Below are 26,487 nucleotides of genomic sequence, written 5' to 3'. Positions count from 1 at the left end.
AGGGCCATGAAGACAGAAGTCCCCAACACGTCACCCAGCAGCCAGTGGGCCTCTACCCCCGAAGGTCCTGCCTGGCTTCTAAGTCTTACTAGGTGGGTTTTCTGAACTGAGTGTCTTGCCAGATTCTAGGCTCAGCTCTGACCTTTGCAGAGACTATGGTGGGGATTGGGGGGGGGGGGCGGGCGAAAGAGCCCCAGCATGAGTAGGCATGACTTCATTACTGAGTCATCTGGCCATGCTGTTTGGTGTGCCATGCCCAAATTGAAGTCTCATTCCTAAGATTGGGGTGGCGTCTAGAATCTCAGAACTCTGGGACCCAAGACTTTTTTGACTCTGAATTCTTCTCATGTCTGATGGTAACAATGATAAGGCTATCCTGTTGTAGATGTGTGCTTTATCAACATGGACAAGAGCAATCATCACTACTGAGAACATACAATGCAGAAGAGAAAGCCAAGTGGATGAGTACTGTCTTATTAACCCAAGTGCCACTGTATAGGAGCTGTGCTTAAATATCCAAATTTAATACTTGAAACTGAGGTTGAAGGGTAGTTAATAATGAGTCATCACCTAGCTAAGAAGGGATGAGGCACTGCACTGGAGGCCGCAAAGCTGGCTCACACCATGTTTCACTGTGCTGTACCCTCCAGATAATACTGTGTTAGTCGACGTGAGACTGTATCAGTTACTTTTCTCATCACAAAACCAGGGGTGGAGAGGTAACATGGACAGAGATCTATCTTGGCTCATGGTTTCAGGGAACGTGGCTCTCCATGCTGAAGAAGGCAGACTGGAACAGCTGCATCTGGGGCAGTGGAACCTGCATACGTTACTTCTCACACCTTAGTGGCTCAGCAGAGTCCTTGGCAGTAACCTGAGGTGGCTGCTGCCTGCAAGGTCTACTGTCAGTGAGTCACTTCTGCTAGCCAGGCCATAGTCCCACAACCTCTCAAAACAGAACTACCAGGTGGGAAGCAAACGTTTAAACACACGGGCCTGCAGGGACAATTCACATTCAAACCATAAGAGAGTTCACAAAACATAAAAGTTCATGTTTTCTCAAACAGAAATCGATGAATCAAATACCACTAATAAGCATGGTATTAAGACTAGCTGGTTCTCATTGTAGTTGGTTATAAGAAATGAAGAAATTGATGATGAGGCACCAGTATCTTCAAGTCCACAAAGCACTGGAGCAAGTTGGCCACAACAGTACTTAGTAGTTTATTCATTTGCTCATTTAGTACACTGGAGACTAGGATGTGCTCTTCTTCATGGTGTTGAGTTTAGGGAACCCAGAACAGGAAGACTAACACAGTATTTGCCCTGCTGGGCTTACAGTGTAGGATTACAGAAAGTCAATTATCGAGGAAGTGATGAATGTCATCAAGGAAATTCGGCTGAGGGTATCCATAGGGCATCTCTGAGAGATGACATTTAACCCAGAAGGTCAAAGACAGGCAGCATGCAGATGAGGTATCCTCCCTTTTATCCTAAACATACAACTTGGTTTCCACATGTTTGATAACAAATGCTTTATGTTGTATAAATATCACAAATGTGAGGTTTTACTCTTAAGTCTATGCCTTTCTCATTCTTTGCCTTTTTGCCTTTTTTTTTTTGTTTTTTGTTTTTTGTTTTGGTTTTTTGAGACAGGTTTTCTCTGTGTAGTTTTGGTGCCTGTCCTGGATCTCACTCTGTAGACCAGGCTGGCCTTGAACTCACAGAGATCTGCCTGGCTCTGCCTCCTGAGTGCTGGGATTAAGGAGTGCACCACCACTGCCCAGCTCATTCTTTGCCCTTAAGTATAGAAAAACAAACAAAAAAACCAAACCAAACCAAAAAACCACTTCAGAATCAGGGATAAAGAAGAAGGCATTGTGTTTGTTGCAGAGTTCATCCAAGTGGGATACTGGCTGCTTCCCTGTGGGACTGTCATATCAGCTTTAGGAAAGATGATGAAAAGTAACAGAGGGTCCCAGAGAAAAAAGGCCAGACTCGCACAAGCCACTGAGCGGGACAAAGGCAGACACAAGGCCAAACAAACAGGGAATTGAGTCCGATTTTTCCTCTCAGTGACGTCAGAGTAAGGCTTGGCTGTGGCACCCAATCTAAAATCAAAGGAGTTTTCATTCAGCACTGGTCAGTCTTGATCTCACTTCCTCAGATTTCCCTCAAATGGCAGATTTGCAAGCTCACAAATAGAAGAGATGCACCAATGGAGGACGGGTGGCCTTTGTTGCTATAATAGGCTTGCATTTTCTCTTTGAGAATAGAAGCTCTCCAGGGCATGTGAGATTGGAACCAGAGGCCATTTACATCTAAGAAGGGAATATCATTAGTACACAGAAGAGTTAAAGTATGATTCTCTAGCCATGTAAAAAGAATGTAATAGAACAGCTGTGAATTCTCTTCATGGGCAAGAATTGATACTGAGACCTCTACTCCTAGGCTTCCAGAAATTGACATTTTTTTCCATCATAATATTTCCTCTAACTAATGAATAGTTAACCTTAATGACTAACCTCATCTCACAGGAATGGGCCTTGTGAAATCTGCTCCTGATTCATGTAATAAATGCAGGACGTGTTAAGTAATGTGTAGAACCTGGAAGGGCCAGAATTCCTTCTGAATGGCCTGGGCCACCCTGGAAAGATTGCAGAGAACTTGGACTCATTGCTGGAGCAGCCATCTTATTGTTTTCCAGGCTCCAGCCTTAGAAGTATCCCCTAGCACACCCCACCCTAGGCTGTCAGTGTGGGCCTCTGGATTGTAAGGCCACAGGGTCATGGGGGGTGGTGCCCGGGGCTGCGCTGGCATGCTGCTGTGCCCAGAGGCCAGCAGCCAGCCTCATCTCTGTGTGTAACAGCCTGACCACCTGTCTGTAAGGGATGACAAATCTCATTTCATGAGCCCTGGCATGGAAACTAGGAGTCCACTCCCAACACCCAAGCACTCGAATAGCAAAAGGCAAAGCGTCAAGCTCAACTGTGACTCTAAAATGGGTCTCCCGGGGAAGGAACCTTCTGGTTTCCTTGGCTTCGACTCTGCAGCGTTTCACCCCCTCATCCATTTCTAGGCTGAACTGACTGTTCCCAGGCTCTTAAGATAAGCAATGCAACGCCAGAGAAACAACTTCACGGGTTTGCCCTTTCTGCTTCTTCAAGGCGGTCAAAACTAGCATACGCACACAGGAAAAATGACGAGCCTTATCTTCTCTTTAAGCTATTAAGTTACCAGCATTTTATCGGCAAAAGGTAGATAAGTAAATGCTCGCAAAATGAAGTCTGACCCGAGCTTCACCCAATATGTAGTTTCTATCTTGCTAAGTGCACACGACATTAAGATTTCAAACTCGGCACTAGAAACCAGAGTCGTGTCCAGAAGTGTGCTTCTGCGGTGCTGGGAGGGATCCCCACAGCCTCATGGTGAAGCCACCATCACAAACAGGATTTCCTAAAGAGGTCTTAGGGCAAGGAAGCTCCTCTGGGTGCTGGCTCTGCCATCTGGGCAGCCTCGCTGCTCCTCCCCCAAAGTCAAGAGGCCGACGCGGGGGTGTTGCCGGGGAACACTCTTTCCTACCGCTCCTCGTGCCTCTCACTTCCCTTTCATCTTTGGTAATAGCTAGAATTTATGAGTACACTGGATGACCTCCCAAGGCTTTTCTTCGGCTTATTTACTTCATGGAGACGCCTTACTAGGCCTCCAGCGCCTCTCACTCCAGCTGTACGTGCCTGAAGCATGGCTTCCCTTCTGCATGCTGTTTCGCTGAATGCAAAGCCCTCGAGGGGCTGCAACCATTACAGTCCTACAGTGAATGTGCAGAGGCGCCACCGTTTCCCAAATTACCCTGCAGCGGGCCTTCTTTCTTAAGAATACATGATTTCTGTGGCATGCCTCACGAGTCCTTGCTCACTAGTCAAGTAAACATCTCCAACGTCTACCTAAGGACCGACTTCATGAAGTCTCTATTATTCCAGTGTAGTTCCGGGAATACTTATCTTTCCTATGCTCCTCGTTTGAGGGTCTCCATCATGTAGCGCAGCGCTCACACCCCCATGGTCCAAGCTGCTCACTTTGCTGTTCTTGCTCGTGTACTCTAACTCCTGAGCATTTCACGTCCTGACTAACTTCCTCAGTGCTCAGCATGAGCATCTGGTCAGTTTTTCAAGGAATTGAAAACCATATTCATTGAGGAGCTCCCAGTAGCCCTTTACTTTCATTTCCTTATGTATGAACATAAGTGTGAACAATGCTGAGGCCAATATTGAATTAAGGCTTACATTCATGTTAATTTTTAAAATTTTTACATCACTTACTAAACGCTTTCTGGGAATGCAAAATTAAAAGCCGATCAAACTGTTTTCGATGTGTTCCTGAATTTGGTTTACAAGTATTTTATTGAAAATTTTAGTCTCTGTTAATTGGAAATATTGGCCTACAGATTTTTTTCTTGTTTTTGGTCTGGTTTTGGGGTTAGGGTAATACTGGTTTTGTAAAAAGAATTTGGAAATGTTCCTTCTTTTCTATTTTGTGAAATAATTTGATGAAGAATCATGTTGGTTCTCTGAAGGTCTGGAAGAATTCTGTACTGAATCTATCTGGCGCTCTGGGCATTGTTTTAGTTAAGAATTTTAATTATTGCCTCTATCTTGTTGAATGTAATTAGTCTAAATTATTATTTATTTCACTTTGATTTAATTTCAGAATGTATCAATATGTATCTAGAAATGATCCATTTCTTTTAGATTTTCCAGTTTGGTGGAATACAGTTTTTTTTTTTTTTTGGTTGTTGGAGACAGGGACTTTCTGTGGATCCCTGGCTATGCTGGATCTCGCTCTATAGACTAAGCTGCCCTCGAACTCAGAGCACTACCTTCTTCTGCCTCCAGAGTGCTGGGATTAAAGACGTGTACCACCACTGCCTGGGTAAAACTGCCTGGCTAGAATATAGGTTTGTAGAGTATTATGTTCTCATGAGTCTCTGAGTTTGCTAAGTGTCTGTTGTTGCCACAGTGCTAATATTACATATAGTCTCACTAATTTGAAGTGGAAAGTAAGAGTGGGGGACAGTTGAGGGACAGGGAGGGTTGACTGATGAGTGATGCCTTGATTTGGCTCTTTCATATAGAATGTTTACACCATGTCTGATTTGGGGACTTCTTGAGTCTAAGGAGCCAGAGAGTCCCAATTTCTGGAATATTTGCATGTTTCAGGAAAGAACAGCAATTATAATTATTTAAAAGCTATCTAGAGTATTTTTATAATGAATCTGCATAATAAGCAAGGGAGTAATAATCATCAGTTGTCACTACAAGGGGAAGTGGGCACAGGGAAGTTAAGAAGCTGGTCTGCGTCTACAAGGCGAGCAAACAAAGGGCTGAGATTGAAACCCAGGTGGCCTGGTATCACAGTGTCAAACTGTGTGTTCAGCTACCTTTGGAATTAGAGTGTGCATTAGCATGCTTTTGTGTTGCTGAAGTAATTCACACTGCAGAAGGGTTCACTGTACCTACATGTTGGGGTGAAGCCTTGTGTAAGCAAGTAGCCTTTAGAGCTCAACAAACATGAAACTACAGATCCTAAAAAAATCTAAGTTTTACACTTGTACCCAGCGAGATAAAACACCAATGGAATAGCATGTGTCCACCAACAAAACAATCTCCCTTTCGCATCATCGTTTCTTCCTCTCACCAATTCGTTACCATACACAATACCAACTTTAAGTAAACAAACGAGTACCAGCAAACACTACACCCACACTCTTCATTACAGCACTCTGCAAGGCTCCTTCGTCAATACGGCTCATCTCTAAAGTATCCCTTACAAAATGATACATACATGCATATATGTTCCTGCCTCCCCCAAACACCCCACCTCCTCATCAACACTTTTAGCTGGGTGCAGGGCACAGGCTCCCTTTGAGTTTTCCTGGCCTCAGATCTGGGGTTTCTTACTATGTAAACAATTCTCAGCCAGACATCAAGGACAACCATTCTGTGTTGCATGTTCTCAAATGTTTACTGTTTATTCCATTGTGTCCTGATGGGATTTCTGTTGCTGCCATTACTTCCCATGTTGGCTTACTGTCTTCCCATTGCTGCTGTAGCTAATTACCTTACATTCAGTGGCCCAAATAACCTGTGTGCCATCTCACAGTTCTGTGTGGTTGAAGCCCAGAGTGCCATCTCACAGTTCTGTGTGGGCTAAAGCTGGCTCTTTAACTTCTGACATCAAATTATCTATCAGCAGAGCGGGGGTTCATTCTAGATGCTGTAGGAGTAAGTGAGCTTCCAATATTGGTCAAGTTGTTGGCTAAAGTCAATTCAATGTGGCTATGAAACTTACTGATTTCTTGCTGGCTGCGAGCCAGGGCTATTCTTCACTCCTAGCAGCCTTTCTCTAGTTCCTGGTTGTGCCCTCTTACACATCCGAGCAGCCAGCTCTGTTTTCTTCTGCCTCCACTCTGAGAAAGTTTCTTTCTTTCTTTCTTTCTTTCTTTCTTTCTTTCTTTCTTTCTTTCTTTCTTTCTTTCTTTCTTTCTTTCTTTCTTTCCTTCTTTCCTTCTTTCCTTCTTTCCTTCTTTCCTTCCTTCCTTCCTTCCTTCCTTCCTTCCTTCCTTCCTTCCCTTCCCCCCTCCCCCCTCCCTCCCTCTACCCACCCATCCACCTACTTATAAAAGATCCACATGGTTAGACGGGTCCAACTCCCTATTCTAAGGTTTATATTCTCACATCTTCACCAGGGCAGAGACTCTTCAGCCATGAGCATAGAATTATGTCAACACCTTAACAATGGGTAAGGTCTGAGGGAAACTGCAGTCTAACAGCTAAGTATCTACACTAAGACACTACAAGAGCATTCTCATGTGAACAGAACACCACTGCACAAATGCTTTTACAGTTCAACACTTCATTAAACTGCATTGATAGACTATTATTAAAGAGTTTCACTCATGTTGAATACTTATTCATTAGATTTTTGTATTAGCACAGATTATCTTTAAAGAGAGAATTCATGTGAAGATGCCATAAGTAATACTATTACAAGGTAAAAATTCTCCCCAAAGTTGAACTTGATGTGCTTGTGTATTCTGAATTCCTGAATTTGAAGTTTCAGTGTTACCCTTTGTCAGCCTCCTAAAGACTACAATTTGGCTATTTATTTGTCTTTTTAATGTGTTCTCATTTCATTCATCTCCCTTTGTATTTCATCTTTAGTTTTTAACTTGAACCTAGTCGTCTTCTCTGTATTTTAAAAGGTCTTTAGAGAGAACATTGCTTTTTTAGTTACTGGTGGGCTAAAATGACTTTAGTCATATTTAATTAGACCTTTAAATCTGATGGTACACTCTTGCCTAAGGCTTTTTTGGGGGGAATTTCTGAAGTCCAATTACAGGGTTATTCTCATAATAAGGACTAATAAGTCATAATGAAATTATTTGCTTTTAAGCCTCATCCAGATGTTGTTTTGAAAAATATCCTTACCCAACCACATTCCTACAGGGTCATTAGTGTGACCAGTACCAACAGGTGAGGTCTGCTGGAGTCCTGGCTCTCCTGAGAGTTTTGGAGGAGAGGTGAGTCAGGGGACAGTCTCATCTTGCATCCATCATACCATGCCACTCCATTCCCAAGTTCTAGCCCGGGTATTCCCCATCGTTAGCTCAAATAAGTCCAAGTGATACTTGATCATGTGTGTGTGGGTTGCGGAGGGCACACACATGGAGGCCAGAAGATCACTTTCTGCAGTTGGCCCTCTTCTTCCACAAGTGGGTCCCAGGGATTGAACTCTGGTCAACAGGCTTGGCAGCATGTGCTTTTATTGGCTGAGTCATCTCACCAACCCTCTACCTGGTATTTAACCAACAAACACACAGTTATGGAACCCTTGAGTATGTGAAACTTCCTGCTGACTTTCCACATTTAAGACAATGCGGTTGCCTTCAGATTTTTCTTTCGCCTTCACAAAGACATGAAGATTTCTTTAGTCTCAACTGGCTGCTGGTTAAACAAAAGAGAATTAAAGAGAAACACAAGAGAAGCTAGCTTGGCCTTTTAAAATCTTTTCTTGTAAAACTTGGAAATGAATTTATTTGATCCTTGTTAGCATTATTCTTCCCAGGACGTGCCGTGTTGGTCTCTGGAGTGAATTCCATCAGCTGTGTCCTTTGTATTCATTCCCTCCTTTATCTTGTAAAAGGAGTTGTGTGCTCCTTAAACTTCAATGCAATGGACAATCAAATTCCATCACTCTGTCTCAGTCAGTGGGTAAGCATAGATATAAGTCATAAGCAGTCCTGAAGATGAACCTCAAGACTGCTCTTTAGAAAGAAGATGGAGTTCTTTATCCAGGCCCTCTGGTGGGCAGATGTGTGAGCCTTGACTGACAACATCTACTCAGCTGTTAGTGAAGACAGCCTTTGAAGACACAGGCATGGAGTGGCATCTTATACAGTAAGACAGCCCTGAAGCCCACCCATATCTGGAATCATGATTTCTGAAAGTCAGTTTTCTGGTTGACCTGAATTGAGTTTTCCATACTCACAGGTTGGAGTGTCACTTTTCATTGATCATCCCCATACAACGTAGACTTTTCTGCATATACAAGCCTTTTCCTCAGTTTGGGAACATGCTTCTTTGGTAATAGTTCTGCTTACTACTTCATGACCATCAACAACTTAGTTCAGGTTTCCACTCGCTGCCCTCCATATCTGTCATGACGTCACCATTTGGAACCTATTGTTGTTTGCGTTGTGTGACACTGTTTCCTGCTGCACTGGTCCTGCCTGTCGGTCCTACCACACTTTGTTACTGCACTCGGTTCCCTTACAATTCCACATCTTGTTCATCTCTCTTTTCAGCTCTGTTTGCACAAATCTAGAATGTGCAATCCATGTGGCTTTAGTTTCTGTTTTACAGGATGTCTTCTAGCAGTTTTTGTGCTACTTTATTGACTTTTAGCAATTTTCTTTTGATTTTTTTTCTGATTAATTACGATTTTCTGAATTTTGTTTCTTTTGAATCTCTGGATAATTTACTTTGTCTTGCTCAGTATTATTCCCCAAAAGTTACACTTTTTTCTTTTAGTTTTCTCCTCCTCATTCTAAGAGAAGCAATTTATCCATCCATGCTATTTGTAGTCAATGCACATATAATTACCTTGAACCTACATTTACTGCTTTCTGAGTAGCTATTATATTTTACAAATTTTACATGTTTGAGATAATACGGCTCTTCTGTCTGTTTTCACCTGCAGATATTCCCCCACTTCCTCTGGAAGCCTGACTTTCCCTCCGCCCCTTAGGTGGTAGAGGTAAGTTCATGGAGCACTCAGTAGGAACAAAAGCCCATGCACATACCAAACTCATGCCACCATTTGTGTGTGTGTGTGTGCGTGCGCGCGCACATGTGGGCATACACACATGTGTTGCATGCATGCACACTTAAATAGCCAAAAACTCTTAATCCTATTCTTCAGTAAATCCTATCCTAATACCTGTATGTTTAAATTTGTCAAGCCAACCGGTGCAAGACACCAACAACCGGACACCATCATGTACGATTAGAGAAGGTACGGCTGTGGGATCGTGTTGAACACTCTCTATTTTCAATGGTTAAAACAAGAAGATGAGTGAGCAACCGAGGGAGCTGACGGGAACGAAAGAGGGAAAGTGGGCAGAAGAACAGAGGAAGGCGAGGGATATGGGAGAGGAGAAAAGGCGAAGGGAGGGATGGAAGGAAGCTCTGGTAGTTATTAAGAACAATGCCCAAAGATTCTCAGCCAACTGGAGTCGTTAAATGCCACCTCTGTCATTCCAGGGGAAGACCAGAGTGGAGAAAGACTCAGTCAGGTACCCAGAGGACCCTTGGCCCAAGTACCAAAGAACACAACAGTGAGTCGCCTGATGCAGTGCCCAGATCGTCTCCACCACCCATCATGTCAGTGCCATCTTTTGCCACACTTCACCATTTGTTGTAACTTTAGCGCCACATAAAGGAAACTATGCAGGAGTACAGTGAAACTGCATGACCTTAATATTCGTCCAAAATAACTCTATTTACTCCCCTTTATTATCTTGTCTGGGAAATTTGCGTGAATGTTATAAAACAACAAATACATCATGCTTTGGAAGTTTCCAAGGCCAGACTCAACTTGGATTGGAGGTTTATGGTGCAGCTAACACCATTTGGCACAGGCCTGGAAATTTTTGTTTTCTATCATTACAAAGCACCTCCTGTTCACCTATTAACAGGAGGTGAGGAGATGTTTGCCATCCACTAAAGGTCAGACTGGTAAAACTGATTTCCATGAACCCAATGTCTCCTTTCTCTCCAAGGATTTTATAGTTAAGAGTGCGTGGCTCCTTGCTTCAAATTAATTATTTTTATCCAACACAGTGACTGAAAGACCAAACAGACCTGAGGTCTGAGACTGAGTCTGAGCCTTTTCCTATCCAGAATGGCTGATGGAGGGGCTTACAGAATCACCCCATGGCAATTTACCACAAATCAAAACTGCAAGTAAGGACATATCATCCAGTGACTACCAACAAAGGAGGAGGTAGAGAGGTTCCAGGTCCTCCCTGGAGGGTGATCAGAATCATTCACACAGTCCTCAAAGCACAGGCACTGTGAATGCTCTGGAACTATTTCTGGACTGTCTGTGGACTGGGAAGAACCATCTGAGAATCTGTCGGAACTCAGCTACATTTTTTTTTCTTTAAAACTGACAGAAAGGAAGATTCCTTCCTACTGCTGCTGAACTGATTAAAAAGGAAACCCACAGTGAACGTTACAGCTGAACTACCTCTCTCATGCATCACCAAGCTTTAAAATGGCTTCATAAGAAGTTACTGTATTTACTTATTTTCAGCCGGTGTTTGTTTTAGATACACAGGGTAACCAAAGATGACATAACATTCCTATCCTGTATTGTTCTTCACAATCTGTATCTTTCTAGGGATTTGAGGATCGAACCCAGCGCCTCACACATATCACACACGCTGGGGCAGGTCCTCTTTCCACTGAGATACATCCTCAGCTCCCAGATAACCTTTGCTAATTTTCAGAAATCTCAATCCTACCCCCTAAGATCCATACAGATTTTAGTTTAAGGTAAACTTAAAGTTTAAACTTAAAACTTTTGAGGGTAATTTTGTTTAGCTAGAAGAGGTTTTAAATGTGTGTTATCTGACCTCTAATTTTGCTTCTGGAATTCATCATACAGAAGAAATACTTGGATAAATGTTCTATAAAAACAAGGCTAATGATTTTACAGCAACATTGTTTATAATAGTGCCCCAAACAAAGGAACAAACAAGCTTTAGATGTTTATCAAAGAGACATTATTATTAACTTATTTTTTAAATTATAGCTGTTATAAAATAAGTGAATGGACAGCTTTTGATTGGTTTAGTGTGCAACCATTTCTTTGTCTATAGAAGAATACGTCTATATGTATTAATATGCCTATATGTATTAATACTATAAATATGTACACATTTATAGTCAAGAAAAGATAGGGAAGTATGTTTAGTGGGTTACCCTGGGAGTTTTTGATAAGAGTACAAAAAAAAATTCCTATTTTATACGTCAGTACCACTGGGCATTTTTACAACCAGGCTGTTCTTTAAGAGACACAGCAAACTGATATCTAGATCTCCTAACTCAACCTGTGGCAGTCCTTGTTTCTGAAGGCATATGGAGCAAGGTCTCAGACGAGGAGGCTCCCCAGTATAAGCAGTGTTTAGAGAGATTTGGAAAGATCTGCTGGTGTTGATAAACGCCAACTTATAGATGTGAACTGATGCTCAAGACACAGTTCTACAGAGGCAAAGTATGGCAGTGTTAGAGTGAACTGTGGACATTACACACACTGTGTAAGATTTCAGAAGCCCAATATGGCCAAGACGAGGAGAGCAAGGGACGGCCAACATCTCAGGCTGTGCATAGATGGTGCCTGAGGACTCCGGAGCACAGTGAACTCTGGAGAAAGACATTAGGATCTAGAGGTCAGTGGCTTACCCCCCTCAGTCACAGAGCTGAAAGGGCTGGAGCACACAATGGGGATTTCGGTCTTAGGAAAGAATCTGTGTCCCACAGTTCCTGACTGCACATATGGGGGATGACCAGTGTGCTCAGGAAGACCATGGCAGAGAAAAGTTCAGTAAGGCAGCTGCAGATAGGATTGTGGAGTGAGAGGCAGGCTGTGGTGGATTCCTCCTGAAGGAGGCAGCTCTTGTACTGCTGTGGAAGCTGAAGAAAGGCAGGTAGGTGCTGGAAACAGAAGGGCCAGGGTTTCTAACATTTAAAAAACATTTTAATGTATTTTATGTGTATAGGCGCTTTCCATGAATTATGTATATGTATCACGTGTGTGCCTGGTGCCAGAAGAGGTCATGGGGTACTGTGGAACTGGAGTATGACAGTTGGAAGTCACCATGTGGGTGCTGGGAACTGAACTCAGGTCTTCTCAAGAGCAGCAAGAACCCCTAGCCACCATACCCTCCCTCCAATTCCAAAAGTAGGGGTTTCTAGGTAGGAAAACCTGGAGCCACATTGTAGGGTCAAATAAGGACATCTTGCTAAGGGCCATATGAAGTCGGGGCTTCTTTAAAAAGGTCTTTAGGCCCAATAACCCCACATTAGTTAGGTTAAGTTTTTGTGAAAGTGTGATTATGGAGTATGGACTCGTCATAGACACAAGTTGGTGAGAAGTGGTGTTGGCAATTGACTGTCCCAGGTGGTGAGTGTTAAAAAGGACCTGTGTCACGGTGACAGAAGCTGGTGTTGGAAGGAGTAATGCCCGAGACCCAGCACACATGACCCACAGGACCTGGATGAAGGAAGATGAAGATGAACCTCCAGTGACTTTGAGGACTCCGGCGGCACACGTGTATTTCATCAGAACAAAGGAAGGAGAAGCAGCAGGTTCGAGAGGCCACTGAAGGAGAAGGCGCCTTCAGGAGGATGGCAGACATGGTCCATCTGAGGGTCATCTCTATCTTGTCTAAGTAAAACTTTTAGGAATGTAACTTTAGGACACAGGAGATGAAAAGAAGCCGATGAAGAGGACTGAGGTGGAGGTACCCAGGAATGTGTTCATCACCCACAGGCAGCTAGGCAGGTTTCTCAGAATGAGAGGGTGCATATTCAGAGGCTGCAGACACCCAGTGAGAAGTGGAAGGAGGTCCCTGGATACCCACCCTTGGGTGTCAGGAGGCCTTTGTGATCACATGTGACTGGGTTCAGAGCCTCCTCTCATCATTGACGAGATAGACTGTGGAACTCTACACTACTTAACCTTGCTGGCCTCGGTGCTGTCCCTGTAAACGGAGGTGAAGCTACTCGGAGATGTAGATGAAACTACATTTTAAACCAACGGATATGGCAGCCGACTCACAGTAAGTAATCTAAAATGTTACCCATCACTTCACAAACTACCAATTCATTCATTATTATTGTACGTGGTGATGTGTGTAGAGTGACTCACATGTGTAGATTAGAAGACAACTCTGTGGATTCAGTTTTCTTGTTCCACCTTTACCTAGGTTCTGAGGGTCAAACTCGGATTTGCATGCCAAATGCTTTGATTCACTGAGCCGCCTACCAGACCCTACCTATCATTTTTTGTCACTGGAAAGGACTAAGGGACGAGCCAGTGGTGAAGAAGTGATCGCTTCATCTATGTGTATTCTTTAAAGACCTTCGGCCATGAAGGGAAGGAGAAGGACTGGGAACTTGGAAAGTAGGAGAAAGATCATTTATGAGACACAGAGTTGAGAGCTAGTAGATGGCAATCTACTAAATCAGAAGAAGGACCACAGACGAAATGGCAAGAACACGGTTCTCGGGATTTGCCTTGACAGGAGGGAGACGAGAGAAGGAGGAGAAGCAGAAAACAGATTTCTGTTTTGAAAGAAAGGGGGAGGATCTGCTTACTTGGACGGCTTTACTCGCCTCAACAAATTGGGGGTGAGGCAGAATGCAGGGCTGGAAGTGTGGAAATCAACAGGATTTTAGTACTAACAGTCTGAAGTAAAGGGAATCCTAGCATGGGACCGGGTCTGCCAGGGGAAGGGGCTAGAGGAGAATGGCAGGGCATGCCTATAGAGAGCTAGTTAGCAGGGCATGCCTATAGAGAGCTAGTTAGCAGGGCATGCCTATAAAGAGCTAGTTGGCAGACACCGAGCAAAAATATATGTGCTTGAGTTGCCCTTATTTCTGTCTGTAAGCAGAACTTTCTTTTTAATCATGGATGACTTAGACCAGTGGCTCTCAACCTTTGGGTCGTGATGCCCTGGCAAACTCTATCTCCAAAAATATTTATATTACTATTCCTAACAGTAGCTAAATTACAGTAATGAAGTAGCAATGAAAATAATTTTATGGTTGGGAGATCTCAGCATTAGGAACTGTGTTAAAGGCCACAGCAGTAGGAATGTTGAGAATCACCTATTTAGAGGATGCTTCTTCAGAGACATTTCTCTGAGAAATGAGTCCAAATCTGAAATTCATCTCCAGAGTCACGGAACACTTACTGCTAGTTGGTGGAGACACAGAAAGTATGAGCTGAGCGATTCCGGGTTGAGCCAACTGGGACCTTTACATTGTTCTGTCGCCTACCACGTGAAACCACAATCACAAGTGACATTCTTTCTTGCTCTCTAGTGTGTGGCTCTATGCTAAAGTTCTCTGGTTGATGCAATTAAGACTTAGACTTGGGAGTGTTAAAAAGAAGGCACAAGTTTGTTGAGACTGTGAGAATCACTCCCCAGAGCAGCAGACGGGTACTAATAACACAATTCCCTTCTCAGAGAGGACAGTGCAGGTATGTACATACACAGGAAAAGCTGGTGTCATGATGACACCAGCAGAAAAGGCCAGGGCAGCAGGTGATCCGCTGCAGAAAAAGGAGCCCAAGACTCAGAGTACAAAGAGCCAGAATAAGGTGCTGGCTGCTAAGAACAGAGATGGGAACCTGAGAAGAAAGAGAAAATGTGTGACGACAGGAGAGCTGAAGACTGGCGAGGACGAAGTCTCATCTGTGGAGAAGACCACAGACAGAGCCAGGGCACCACACCGGAGAGAGGCTGTGAGGCTCTCTGCAAGCCCAGGCCCAGTGGCATCTCAGGACAAGTGGAAGTATCTGCTTGCCCTCAGGCATAACTCTCCTGGATAGACCATCCATCACTCTACCAAGACTGGGCCCCTCCCTCTGGGTACCATCTTGGGCATTTCCTCATCCACGAGAACATAATCTGCTTGTTCTTTAAATGAAGACCACGAAGAGAGAGGTGTCAGCCCAGCTGAGCTAGTGCCTGGAGCCCTGCACATGCATTCTGAGCGAGCCTGAGGTGACAGGTTTTCTTACCTCCTGGTGCCTGAGCATCCGGACAGCCAGTTAAGTACTGCACTTCCTTAACATCACTAGGAGCACACTCAAGAGATGGAGAGCCACCAACAAAGCACGCAATGGGGGAATTGGCAAGGTACTCAGTAATGTTTTAGACATTTGCTCACTGGCCACTGAGCCACAAAAGACAGCTAGAAACTCTAAGCTGCTGCTGCTGCTGGGCATTTAATTCATAGAGATCAGTGACGACAAGTCTAGAGAGGCCACCAGATGAGGGGCCATATAACCATGAAGTCTTGTTTGTTTCCTGCTAACAGTGACTGTATTTGTTGTATTCTTCTTGGTGGCATTTGGCATTTTGTAGCTAAGGATCAGCTGGCAACCCAGTATTTCTAAGAATCACTATCTGTTCACCACAATCTCCATATTCAAAGAATCAGTAGCGTATTTTATTCTTTTTTAATGCACATTCTCTGACTTTGCTTTAACCTGAAAAACCCCGTAACTTTCATAACATAAACTAATAGTTCTGGCCAGTACCCCAAGGCAACTAAGAGATACGTGCAGAGTTGAGATTATTAATTTATTTTAGCACATAGTTAAATACCACCTCATCCCCCGCTTGTCTCCCTCTAACCCTCCAATCATTTAACTATATGGCTACTGACCAAAATTCCGACCATTTGAGTGTAAAGTACAACTTCAATGTGACGTTAACTTACAAAGAGCCAGAGAGGGAAGATTAAAAAAATCTAGCTCTAATCCAGTTTGTCCATTTTGTAGAATGCTTCTGTGGGTCAGTGCAGGCAGTTATTAAACTCAGATAATAGTGACAGATGGTATTTAACTCTCTGGCTCTTTGGCAACCATCTGCTCTACGACTTCTTTATTGAGCTTGCATTTCCTAGGCACCAATTTTAGAATAGAAAGCGTGTATCTTGATAATGTTAATAAGAATCAATCAATCTTTCCGATGATAAGGAGACTGGGAATCAAGGTCAATGACTGTGTGATCTGCTTCTCCACCTCGAAAATGTCACCGCTCTTCTCTTGTAGTAATACATAAAATACTCTAGAAAAAAATACAGGCTTTGTATGTTTGGTAATGTTAGGAGCAAAAACATAACAGAGCAGAAACATCAACAGCTACAATGTTGGGCAGACTTTGATTCTGACCTGGCTCTACATGTGAGAGTTGGTGTTCCTGAGTAAGTTACCCATCCTACTTAGAAAGAGCCCACATCACTCCCCTCCAGACACTGGGCCTCTGAATGTGGCCTGGTGAGATGTGTGTGAAGGTCCTGGGCCAGGGCTTGTCAGAACACGGCGTTTAGGTCTTACGGCTTCTTTTCTTCTCCCAGGTTATGGAGGATAGCAAATTTTGCTCATGCAAAAATGATTATTCCTCAAAGATTTTAATATAAATATAATTCTATATAAAAATTAATATAAATATAATTATATAATTATAAATAACTAGGATGTGGTTTTTAGGCTTACACTGAGAATTCTTTACTCCCCCAAACAGTCTTCTTATACCAACCCACAGCACGCCATCCTTTATAAGGCAGTTCTGCTTAATGAACACATGATGCACACAATGACTTTCTTCTTCACTAGGATTTAAGGCAGTCATCATCCCTCAAGAGTGGGCCTTTTACACAGCAGCCATTCCAGAGGGAGTTGTATTACAGGGTTTTGACATCAGGCACTTTCAGCTGGTGATGTGTGAGGTCATATTAGAGGATGGACATGGACCGCTTTCTAATAATGTTGATATTTAAATAGGTTCTAATGCTTATCAGACAAATAAATCACCAGTTTACCAAAGCTATAGTTTTATATAATCTTGTTTAGGGCGAGGCTAAATGAAAAAGTAAGCTGATTCAGGGTAGCAAAAAAAAAAAAAAGTAAATGGTAGTAAAGCTGCCATAAGGATATAACAAAAGCAATGAGGGCAATAAAGATGATACAATGTAGAAATTACTGTCTCTGCAACAAGTGGGTACACAAAATGGACAGGTACCAATATTCCCTGACTTAGATTATTCTACGGTAATCAAAGAGTATGCTTTCGGGATCCTGGGCTTCTGCATTCTCAATAGGATCTACACAGAATCAGGAGTCCAGCTGGATCCTGGTGATGCTGGAGTACTGGGACACTTCTGGACTAAGTAAGAAGCATGCCGTGCCCAGACATCTGGAGAATCACAGGAGTATCACTGTGAGCTGAGCAGAAACGAAGATCAAAGACTCTGTCCAGGTTCAAGGTCACAGCCAAGCAGCAGGGGCCAGGCAGGGATAGGGCATCCTAGGAAGGTTAGGTGTCTGGTCTAGAATTACTCTGCTTAGCTTCAGGACCCAGTGTCTGCTACTGCTTTCTCCTTTAATTCTTCACTCCCCCATTTCTCTCTCAACCTCCTGCCTTCATATGGCACCTTTAGGAGAAGGGCACTCTCCTGTGTCCACACTCTGACGAGCCGATGGGTCTCACCTAGTATCTTACCCTCGAAGCCAAGGAAAGCAGAGGATTGTCACTGTCACCGAAGAAGCCTTTCCTTGAGCCTCCTTTCCCAGTCCTAATTCTGAGGTGGGAAGAGGGCTGCTCTTGTCATGTTGGATTGGAATACAGAAGGAAAATTTCCCATAGGAAAAAGGTTTTGATGACCCAGCAATATAATGTTTCATGTATGTTCCCAATTATTCAAGAGCCCTCAAGCTAGCATGGGAACCTGATTATCCATTTACACTAATCAATTAGTTAGAAATAAAGTGAAACTTGGGGTTGAATCTTCCATAGGTGGCTATCACTAAGACTTAAAAATAGAGCAAATAACTGACTAGTGAATGCTCAATTCTAATATTTTAAGTTTTATCTTTCTTTTAGCATCTTCAAAAACAGGTTTTTAAAATCATCAATCATGGCTAATCTAATTGTGGAAAAGTGACTGACCTCCCCACCCCCAAAATAGGGACCCCATTTTTAAACTGAGGAAAATTCTAGACTCATAAATATAATTGCAATGAACATTGTTCTAATAGACTCTTTATTATAAAGTTATTCCTGGTTAGCCTGGAACACCTGTTCTAACTCCCACCCTGCTCTCTACTTCTGGGTTTTAATCCCATCTCTGACCTTTAACCTAATATGTTCCCCTCTTGTTGGATAAAGGAATCACCTGAGGCACTTAAAAAAACAACAACAACAAAATTCCTGGCCCAACTCGGTAATGAATCAGAGCCTCAAGGAGTGCCGGAGATACATATTTTTAAGTACTGCCCATTTCTGGCAACACCATCATCCAGTCTATCGGTTCTTAGCCTAGTTCTTATTAGGATCAAGTGGAGGGTTTGCCAAAACACAGAGAGGCAGAATCCAGAATCCCATCTCAGTAGATGTAGGATGGATGCTGAGAAAGGCCCAAGTAATGATGAAGCGCCACACAGGGACCACACTTCCAAAAACTACCTACCGAAGGGCAGAAGACACGGCGTAGTTGGTAAAGTGCTTGCCCAGCAGGCACAGGCACCTCCAGCACCAACATGAAAAGCAGGCACGATGGCCTGAGCGTGTAACACTAGGGCTGGGGAGGTGGAAACGGGGGTGACCCCTACGGCCAGCCAGCCTAGCTTCATCAGCTAGTCCAGTGAGATGGCTGTCTCAAAAAATGTGGATGACACTGAGGTAGACTTCTGGTCTTCACATGCATGCAATATACACAAGCCCTTCTTCCTCAGCCTGGTTGGTAGTCACTGCAGTTTAGCTGATGGCTAATTTGTATTCCTGCTCTTGTTTTTTGTTTTTAAACATTACTAGATTAGAATTTACTGGACTCCCTTTCAATTCATACCCCTGCTACTTCTTAGCTGCCATTCATTCAGTTTCTTCTTACATCAAGGATTAGAAAAGGCAACACAATGGAAAAACACTGGTAATGTTCTTGACACACAGTAGGCCAGCACGAAACATTCTTTGTATTCTCAAGTGTGTCTTTGCCACAATCCCATCCTGTGAGAGTTACAGTGAATTTTGCTGAGGTCTAGAAGCCCTTCACAAAATTCACCCACACATACTTCCTCTGGCTCTCACAGACAGCAGGCCACAATGGCTGACCACTTCTTTCCTCAGAAAAGAAGCTACACAGAGCTACATTCTGAATGCGCTCAGTGGGAACACACCCAACTTCCTCACTCACCTCTCTCGAAGGAAACAAAAACAGAAAAGATCAGGGTTAGCTCCCTGACAGAACCTTATTGTACTGTTTGCCAATTTTTGGGACCTAAAGATCAAGTGAACTACAGCTTTCACATGCAGTGTGGCCCTAGACATCACACAACTCTCCTACCACTGCTGAAAACATCTCCAATGTGTAGTGGACACTTGGACACTGAGAACACATAAAATCCTGTCTGATCAGAAGATCCCCCTTCTAAGCAAATCTCCTTTTCAAGCATGCATTTTACTTTGTGTGCACGTGCATGCCACAGTAGGCCCATGGAGGTCAGGGGACTGGTGAGTCGGTTTTCTTCATTTGCCATGGGCATTCTGGAGAGAGAGGGAAGGGGGGAGGGGGAGGGGGGGAGGGGGAGGGGGGAGGGAGGGAGGGAGGGAGGAAGGAAGAAAGGGAGGAAGGAAGGAAGGAAGGAAGGAAGATATACAGAAAAAGAAAAGGTAAGAGCCCAGAGGCAAAATGTAGATGGGCTAATCTAGGTTAAGAAAAACTGGCAAGAAACAAGCCAAGCTAAGGTCGGTCTTTCATAAGTAGTAATAAGTCTCTGTGTATGTTTTTATTTAGTAGCTGGGTGGTGCCCCCCCACCCCCCACAAGAGCCAAAAGAGCAAAGAGCAAAATCAACCCACACCACTCTCCCGTGCCCAAATGTGCCAGATCTCTCCTCCATACGGCAGGACTCTGTCAGTAATGTGAGGCACCACTCATGTCTGCCTTCTCTTCGCCTTGTACCCCCTCCCCCCACAGCGGTTTCCCCATTAGGACCCCTGATAAAAACTCCTGTGTATTTCATAGCCCTGATCATCCTCCTGTGGATAAAGCCCACCCTGAGGGTCTTTCTTCACTAAAAACACTGTAAGATGTTTCAAGTTGACTAGTAAGGCAGCGGGAGATTACTCTCCAGACGCTTCTACAACCAGGCGCTACAGTCCTTGGACTGTAGACTGTGGACCTCGGACAGGACTGAGTGCAGGTCGGTACGATCACGACATCAACTGAGACAGAAACACCAAGCTGCCACTCAATAGACTGAGGATTCAAAGAGGGAATGGAGTTCTTACTTTCTGCGGAACATTTCTGCGAATATGCAGCCAACACTCCAGAGGTCCACAGGGGTGGCATAGCTGGACTGGAGCAGGACTTCTGGGGCCCGGTACCACAGCGTGACGACCTGCAACAGCAAAGGGATCTGGGCATTAACGGGGAATCCAGCTGAGGGATTACACGCCAATCCTGTGTGGCTCAAGAACAAGATCCGGTTCCTGCAGCGTGTCTGTGCATCATGGCAATGGCATGACAAAGACATGGAGTGCACAGGACAGGAAACCGCATCACACTGCGTAATCCCGAACCCGGGGCTCCCATTCCAGACTCCCTTCATGGGACCAGGAATGGCAAATAACATAAGTTTCAGAAAGCAAGTAAAAAAAATAAAACAAAGCCAAAATTCTTATCACCAAACTCCCCCACTCAGGAGACTTCAAAACAACACATGGAAAACAACCATGGCTCAGTTCCCAAGTCACGATTAGAAAACAGGACCCCAGCGGCTGCTGGAGGACGACCCTGAGCACACTGAGCAGCCCAGGCCAAGTCAAAACTTCTTATTTCCACACTATGGGGAACCAAAACAAACCCCCCTTCCCTGCTGCTGCTCTGTTAGCAAACAAGACAGAGAAAAACAAGAGAGAGTGCATAGCCCAAGTATTTGCACCCAAGGATGAAGAAGTCATCCCAAGAACCCATTTAACAGAACAGATGGAGAGGCACAACTGTACTCTTAGAACGTCAGGTCGAAGCTTCAGATTCCTGTGTGCAGGGAGTCAAGGGCTTCTCCGGTCTGGAGATACCTGAAATAAGGGTGCACTCTAGTGTCAGATATTGCATCAATATTTTCACATATTTTAATACACATTTTACATTATTCAGATCCCCTTATCCTCACTGTTTTGTCTGTGTTACTATCTAAATTTCCTGAAATACTGACTTCATATACTTTGATCCTGTGTTAGTTAGTGTATTGATGTTGTGGTAGCAAGTCTCTAAAAATGTCTCCCATCAATTTCCTTCCCTCCTTGTATGTACACATTCTTCTCCTCACAGGATGGAGTCTACTCGGCTTTCACTGAATGCTTGACATACAGAACATGGCAGTGATGTCTGAGGCTATCAAGCCTAGCTCATCGGGTGTTTTGTAGCCTGGGTCCTTCCAAGCACTTGCTTTTGAGGCACTTCCTCTCTGGACTCAGCAGTGATTCTGTGAGATGTCCACAGAGATGCTCTGACAAGTCCCTGCTAGGCTGTCAGTTGAGAGCTATGTGAGCCACCAATATTGGACATTTGAGACCAGCTTGTCCCCCAGATGACTCAAGACTGCTGAGGTGAGTCCCATCAACCTACATAAGTACAAGCAATAACAAAATCGTGTTGTTTTAGCTTTTGGGGGTGAATATACAGAAACACTGACAGTTCTCACCTTTTCAACTCATGTTTTGCTTCAAATTCACCCAGGGGTCAATTGTATTTAACAGACACTTGGTTGCTATCTAATGGAGGAGACTGTATCAGACATGGTGGCACATGCCTAACCTTAGCACCTGGGAGGCTGAGGCAGGAGGACCATGAGTTTTAAAACCAGCCTAGGCTACAGAGTTGAGACCCTATCTTAAAATAGTAACAAAAAATTGTAAGAAATATGGTAATGTAATAGAAATAAAAGCAAAATACAAACTGAATCAAAACAACATTATCTTGGTTCTCACCTGACTCTAATATATTTCTTTCTGGCATCTCCCATGGTGCCCCTACATCCTTGTTACTCTAGTTAAATGCTAGACTGCACCACTGTTTTCCACCCTTACAGTGAATGGAACCATCTGTGGAACCTTTGGGAAAATGAAGGTGTCTGGACTTTAAGCTAACTCACCAATGAGAGAGCCTTTGCTCATCTGTTTTCTCCTTTCTTCTTTTTCTTATTTTAACATGCTTGAGGGAACGCTTAGCGGAGGCTAGGCACCACCTGTCTTCCTAGCAGCCTATAGTTCTTGTCACCACACATTTGTTCATTCTGTTCTCTTAGCTTAAGAAGCTTTTTCTTCCTCTCTCTATGTGTGCAAATTCTATTTCTCCCACAAGGTCCAGTCTCATGCCACCAGCATCCTGAACTCAATGCTACCTCTAACAGTTCATGATTCCTTTGAGGGCTTGGACAAGGCGTTATCCATTGTATGTCTGTAAATATCTATTACGATACTGTGTCCATAATAACTAGGTCTCAATATTAGAGTAGTGATTTTAAGGCAATCAGTCCTAGGAAGATAACTGGGCAAAATATACTTTTACTTTATTAGCATTCACAGAAGGAGGAGCACCTCTTTATTTCTGACATACTGTAAACACAAGTCAGCTGCAAACTGTTCACCAAGTTCTGCTTGAATGGCACACACATGCACACATATACATTGTGAAGGCACACATTTATGTATTCATTTGCCTCAATTCAAAATAAAGCCTAGCATTGTGACAGATGAAATTTCAAACTGAATGCCTTTTTATTTAAAGATGCACCAAGGAAATTGATTTCTGGTATCTCATCCTAATAAATTTCGCAATGCTATCTTCACATTCAATACTTTAGTCTGCAGTATCTACTATGTCCATTAAAAATGTTTCAACATTAAAAATAAGGACATTTGGGGCTGGAGAGATGGCTCAGAGGTTAAGAGCACTGACTGCTCTTCCAGAGGTCCTGAGTTCAACTCCCAGCAACCACATGGTGGTTCACAACCATCTGTAATGAGATCTGGTACCCTCTTCTTACCTGCAGTCATACATGCTGTATACATAAAAAAAAAAAAAAAAAGAACATTTGACAGATCTAGGAATTTCCCTTCTACTCATTTTAAAATTTACTCACCACTCAAAAATACACATAGCTTTTTTTTTTGTTTTGTTTTGTTTTTCGAGACAGGGTTTCTCTGTGTAGTTTTGCGCCTTTCCTGGAACTCACTTGGTAGCCCAGGCTGGCCTGGAACTCACAGAGATCCGCCTGCCTCTGCCTCCCGAGTGCTGGGATTAAAGGCGTGCGCCACCACTGCGCGGCGAACACATAGGTTTTTATCTGATGCTTTAAAAATATCTGTTCATAGTGACCATGCGATTGTTCTGTTTTCTAATGACAGGCAGGACATTAGAGTTCCTAACACTGCAGCAATCCTGCCTCCGTGGAATAAATCATTCCTAGTCATTGCTTATTATCCTCTTAATACACTTATGAACTGTCCACAAACGTTTTTAAGGACATTAATATTTTCATAAGTGAGAGTAGCCTATAGGGCTTTTGTGTGCTACTTTTTCCTGTTTTGACAACGGGAATCTGCAAGCATTCCACTTCTTTCTTTACTCCTGAAGCATTAAAGACAGGAATAATTAACCCTCTGAGAGGTAAACTCACCGGCCAAACTCTGGCCTATATCTTTGTCAGCTGTGTGTCTTTACAAATGTTGGAATTTCTTCTTGGTAATGGGTTCGTTCATGTTTCACCCTCTTCATGAGTCAGTTTTGATTATGATCAAAGATTTTTCTATAAACTCCTTAATCTCAACTTTAAACTGTATCGGCTAAAATCTCTACACCGTATTTCTTACTATCTTAGCTTTAGTTTGGTTGAACTGACGTGTGTGTGTGTGTGTGTGTGTGTGTGTGTGTGTGTGTGTGTGTGTATGTGTGTGTGTGTGTGTCCCCTTTAGATTTTCTCTATTCACAAATGTCAGGTCTGTCAGGAGTTTAGTCATATTATTTACTTTAAAAATTCACATGGAGTTATGTTTTCGTTTTGGAAACATTCTTCTCTTATTTGATGATGTAGTGATTTCTACATTTACCATGTACAATTTCTCCCCATCATCTTTGTTTTTCCTTGCACTTTTCTTATTTTGAACTTTTCTTATTAATTTTCAAATTTAATTAACAGAATAATTATTTCCATCTGAATTTTAATGACTTCTGCTCATCGCTGGATAATACATATTTTTAGTTTTTCCTTTAGTCAAAGAACACAATACTTTGAGGAGTAAATAATCTAAAAAAGTATCTCAACATTTCCATATGGCCAGTTTATTTATAGTTATCTTGTGTGTGTGTTTTTTTTAAACCAGTGGGGGCTGAACACAAGGTCTTGTATATACTAACCAAGCAGTCTACCACTACGGTATAGGCCCACCTCATAGCTCTCTTTTAATGGCTGAGTTACTTAGTTTATTTATTACCACCAGAGACTGTAACCTGTCCCATGCCCACTTGGTTGGCTTTATTTCCGTTTTCTTTCTGACGACACCTGCTTGCTGCTGCTGTTCTGTGGGGTGTGGACGAGCACTCTGCATTAGGAACAACCTTCTCCTAACAACCTGCCACTGAGGCTGTACGTCATGTAAGTCCTTGCACTTGGCGGTGTCTGCCCAATTCTGAGGAGGCCTGAGCCTTCCTGTCACTGCTCCTTCTCACCCCCCACCCCCGAACTTCTAAAGGTTTACATTTCATACACAGGTTGGCACTACATTTTTGGCAATTAATATTTACGACGATACAATATTAGTAAAGGAATGAGAATTCAGATGGTACACACAGACAAATATACAAGTCCTAGTTAATTCAGTTGTAAAATGTAAAGGAATTAAAAATATAAAATCTACACAAAGAGAAATGATACATACTGTTACTGAAGAACATAAAACCTAAATAAATGTCATGGCAAAGCATGACATCAATGTGAAATGCCCTACGATAAAGGTAATATTAATATAAAAAATAGGAAAACCGAATGATATTGGGGCGAAAACAACTCTGAGGCAAAGAAACCAGAAGGTGTCAAAGACAAAACCACCACATGAAGTCCGGAAAGAGACGGATTTACAAGGTTGGACACTCCTATGGGGGAGTCAGTTATGACTGAACACCATACTGCTTGAAGGACTTGTATAAACCGGTAAGAAAAGAACGCATTTGGAAAGTGGGCTGTCAACCCGTAAGAAATACAAACGGCCAAAGATGGGGGGTGGGTTGGGAATGAGACAATGCAATGAAATTGTACCGGGGTGGGGCTGATTTGAAGAAATTAGCAGAACAATATTATTGGAAGCTTTAAACTGCAGACTGGCACAACTCTTTTAAAGCAAAGTAAGACAGTGTACAAAATTAATAGTACATGTTCCTGATACAGCAGTCTCAGAAATATTTATACTACTAAACAGTCATTCCTAAGGATGTTTATGCTGCAGCAATGACCACGAGGAGAGCATTATTTATCTTTCAAAAAAGAATGGGATTGTTTGCATCTTGTAAAGATGCCCATGAACAGTGCTGAGCGAATAATCAACTCTGGGCTCTATTGCAGTATGTTCTGATTTTTGTTAAGACATTATGTGTAGGTGTGAGCATGATGACCATAATGTGCCTAGAAAAATGTCCAGGGACACAGGCATCCAGCTCGTAGTGGGCATCTGTCACCAAGCCTGGAGTATGCCCATGGGGTGGCTGGTGGGAGCCAGTTGTGGTTAGTGAGCAAGCACATTGTCCTTTAGAGCTGAGAACCGGGAATTTCAGATGGAGGCATAGCCTGGTCCAAAGCATGTAGCTGAGAAAGGCTGGGATTCCAGGCGAGGGCGATCTGATGATCTGCACCCTCCTGGGAATCTCATGGAGAACTTTTAGTGCCGAACACCCATGAGGCAACAGGTAAAGGCAGGCTGGAATTAAACCACTGGTGGACATGATTTTGAATTTATTTTGAAACATTTTATTGTGAGATTTTTTTTTAGGTGAATCTGCAAATTGTAGAAATTCAGCTGCCATTTGGTGTCAAATTATTTCCTTGACCACTGGCTTGAGATTGCTGTTGTCTT

The 26,487-nt window shown here is 43.1% G+C and overlaps 1 protein-coding gene across 2 annotated transcripts in view; it reads right to left on the bottom strand.

Moving 5' to 3' along the window:
• The window catches only part of Cdk6 (cyclin dependent kinase 6), a 198,468-nt gene that overhangs the window by 31,097 nt on the left and 140,884 nt on the right, over positions 1-26,487 (bottom strand). For both annotated transcript variants that reach the window (XM_028862869.2, XM_028862877.2), the window contains exon 5: positions 20,650-20,759. In XM_028862869.2, the coding sequence (XP_028718702.1) occupies positions 20,650-20,759 (110 nt within the window). The remainder of the gene's footprint in view (positions 1-20,649; positions 20,760-26,487) is intronic.

Source organism: Peromyscus leucopus, chromosome 3 (genome assembly GCF_004664715.2).
Source record: "Peromyscus leucopus breed LL Stock chromosome 3, UCI_PerLeu_2.1, whole genome shotgun sequence".
NCBI lineage: Eukaryota > Metazoa > Chordata > Mammalia > Rodentia > Cricetidae > Peromyscus > Peromyscus leucopus.
The sequence above is the reverse complement of the archived record's forward strand: the minus strand, read 5'-3'. Positions and strand labels throughout refer to the sequence as shown.